Source organism: Myotis brandtii, unplaced genomic scaffold (assembly GCF_000412655.1).
Source record: "Myotis brandtii unplaced genomic scaffold, ASM41265v1 scaffold731, whole genome shotgun sequence".
NCBI lineage: Eukaryota > Metazoa > Chordata > Mammalia > Chiroptera > Vespertilionidae > Myotis > Myotis brandtii.
Genome location: NW_005370895.1, coordinates 256,523 through 256,764, shown reverse-complemented (window position 1 = coordinate 256,764; position 242 = coordinate 256,523). Strand labels below are relative to the sequence as shown.

The 242-nt window shown below is 64.5% G+C and overlaps 1 protein-coding gene across 2 annotated transcripts in view; it reads left to right on the top strand.

Moving 5' to 3' along the window:
- DLEC1 (deleted in lung and esophageal cancer 1) overlaps positions 1 to 242 on the top strand; it is an 81,360-nt gene that overhangs the window by 45,739 nt on the left and 35,379 nt on the right. For both annotated transcript variants that reach the window (XM_014530326.1, XM_014530327.1), the window contains exon 17: positions 99 to 229. In XM_014530326.1, the coding sequence (XP_014385812.1) occupies positions 99 to 229 (131 nt within the window). The remainder of the gene's footprint in view (positions 1 to 98; positions 230 to 242) is intronic.

Sequence of the window (242 nt, the reverse complement as noted above, 5' to 3'; positions counted from 1 at the left end):
CGAGAAGTCGGCGAAGGCCAGGCACCCAGGCCCAGGCACCCGGGAACCTGCCTCTGCTTCCTTTCTCAGCTCTCTCTCTCTCTCTCCCCCGCCCCCAGCGCCCAGTGAGGTCGAGGACTTTGAGTTGAAGTTCACGGGCGGCGTCCCCGGCCCCACAAGCCAGGACCTGCTGTGTGAAATCAAAGACTCCCCCTGGCCAGTGGTGCTACACATCGAGGCCACGTTCAAGGTGTGGCTGGGGG